General features: G+C 41.8%; 1 protein-coding gene across 2 annotated transcripts in view; it reads left to right on the forward strand.

The window, feature by feature from the left end:
• Positions 1 to 2,509, forward strand: part of VEGFC (vascular endothelial growth factor C) — a 123,301-nt gene that overhangs the window by 115,571 nt on the left and 5,221 nt on the right. For both annotated transcript variants that reach the window (XM_006153387.3, XM_027773781.1), the window contains exons 5-6: positions 490 to 596; positions 699 to 1,032. In XM_006153387.3, the coding sequence (XP_006153449.1) occupies positions 490 to 596; positions 699 to 1,032 (441 nt within the window). The remainder of the gene's footprint in view (positions 1 to 489; positions 597 to 698; positions 1,033 to 2,509) is intronic.

Here is a 2,509-nt window from a genome sequence, read left to right on the forward strand (position 1 = left end):
AGCGTAATGGCTATGTCGCTGGACTCCCACGTAGTCGACCGCGGTTCGTGTCCCGGACCCGGTGGCTTAAAACTCACGCCGGGCGCGTGTGCGTGCGTGCCCAAGATCCCGAGAGGAGAATGGAGGAGAAGGGATTGCGGCGTGACCATCCCCCCTGGGGGGTGATTTCTCGCTTTCTGTCTCTATGTCTCTTTCTGTCTGTCTGGCGAGCGCACGTGCCCTACAGTGAAAATCTCTCCAAAAAAAAAAAAAAAAATGAAAAGTCTGAGGTCATATAAGGCCATATCACTAACAGTGGTGAACTCTGACATTAGAATTTGACATCAAATATGGATAGAGATAATCTAAGAGGAAACTTGTACATTTCATTTTATGTATTTGTGTATTTTTAAAGCTTTTCTGCAAGCATGTATTTATTTGTAATATATAAGTGTACTAGTACTGTGAACTAGTTATACTATTCCTTAACCCTGTCAATCTACTCCAAAGGTGTCAGGCAGCAAACAAGACTTGCCCCACAAATTACATATGGAACAATCATTTCTGCAGATGCCTGGCTCAGCAAGATTTTATTTTTTCTTCCATTGCTGAAGATGGTAAGGAGAATCAATGATGTTAAATGGAAAATGCTTTTAAATGTTTCACACCACACCCTGAACCAAGTAAGATATAGTAAAGATAACTGTGTGTTTGTCTAGACTCAACAGATGGAGTGCATGACATCTGTGGGCCCAATAAGGAGCTGGATGAAGAGACCTGCCAGTGTGTCTGCAAAGGGGGACTTCGGCCTTCCAGCTGTGGACCCCACAAAGAACTAGACAGAAACTCATGCCAGTGTGTCTGTAAAAACAAACTTTTCCCCAACTCATGCGGGGCCAACAGAGAATTTGATGAAAACACATGCCAGTGTGTATGTAAAAAAACCTGCCCAAGAAATCTACCCCTAAATCCTGGAAAATGTGCCTGTGAATGTACAGAAAATCCACAGAAGTGCTTCTTAAAAGGAAAGAAGTTCCAACATCAAACATGCAGGTAAAAGATCATCATAAACTGAATCAATTTCTCTTACTGGAAACATAATGTTCTCAACCAAAAACAGGTTTCTATTTTGTTTTGTTTTATTTTGTTTTTAAACTTAAATGTCATTTGCTTGGTACCATGAGGCCATTGAGTTGCATAAGACAAATTCTGATATTTTTAGCCAATGCCAAACATTTACGAGATTAGATTTGTTCCCAAAAATGTGAGACAGGGGCCTTGACACAAACAGACCCAAGCCCACAATACATTTTAAATACGTGTCCCAGACATTAAGGTGCTAGCTCAGTGTGAGGTAGAAGACCTGAGAAGCATTTTTGTAATACACCCACGCAATCCACACCTGTCCTCACCAAATATTATGACACCTCCAGATGTAGTTTATGGCAACTGTTCTAAGTGTAGAAAACTTTTATGTAAAAATTACAAACAATGGATAGGACAGTCCCATTTATGATAGAATTATATCTAGAAATGAACATTTTAAGCTAAAAATGCAATGATTTAGAGAAATTAATTTGTTAAAGGTTAGTCCGGATTCATTTTTTTCCTTTTTCACAAACTTATTTATTCCTTCCTTTTTCATAAACTTATTTATTCTGATGACATGGAAGTTGTGACAGCTGGATCCCACATGCCTGTGCAGTTCGAGTCCCAGACCTGGTGGGTTGAAAAACATGCTAAGTCTCAGGGACCAGCAGTTAACGTAATGGCTATGTCACTGAACTCCCATGTAGCCAACCACGGTTCGAGTCCCGGACCTGGTGGCTTAAACTCACGCCAGGCGCGTGTGCGTGCGTGCCCAAGATCCCAAGAGGAGAATGGAGGAGAAGGGATTGTAGCATGGCCATCACCTCTGAAGGGCGATTTCTCGTTTTCTCTCTCTGTTTCTGTCTTTCTGGCGAGCGCATGTGCCCTATGGCAAAAACCTCTCAAAAAAAAAAAAATGCTAAGTCTGCATGCATAGCGAAAATCTCAAGGGCAGAAATGGAGGAGAAGAGGTTGTAGCATGACCATCCCCCCCTGGGGAGGGGGTGATTTCTCATTTTCCTTCTTTCTCTCTGTCTCTGTCTAGAGCATGCACCCTCTAGCAAACTAAAACAAAGAACTTTTTATTTTTCTATGAATGTGACAAAGGTGGTGGACACCTCCAACAGGGTCTTTGCAACTGGGTCTAACCCAGTCCTGGATCATGGACAGGTGTTTGTGCCTGGTGTGCTCAGGAAGAGGGTGAGACTCAAACCCAGGAACTTTCCCATGTGGGTCCAGTTGTGTTATCATGGCACCACCTGGCCCCAAAACTCTTTTCTTTTCCATTTCTTTTCTTTCTCTTTCTTTCTTTCTTTCTTTTTCTTTCTTTCTTTCTTTCTTTCTTTCTTTCTTTCTTTCTTTCTTTCTTTCTTTCTTTCTTTCTTTCTTCCTTCCTTCCTTCCTTCCTTCCTTCCTTCCTTCCTTCCTTCCTTCCTTCCTT

Source organism: Tupaia chinensis, unplaced genomic scaffold (assembly GCF_000334495.1).
Source record: "Tupaia chinensis unplaced genomic scaffold, TupChi_1.0 Scaffold000373_1, whole genome shotgun sequence".
NCBI classification, from domain to species: Eukaryota; Metazoa; Chordata; class Mammalia; order Scandentia; family Tupaiidae; genus Tupaia; species Tupaia belangeri.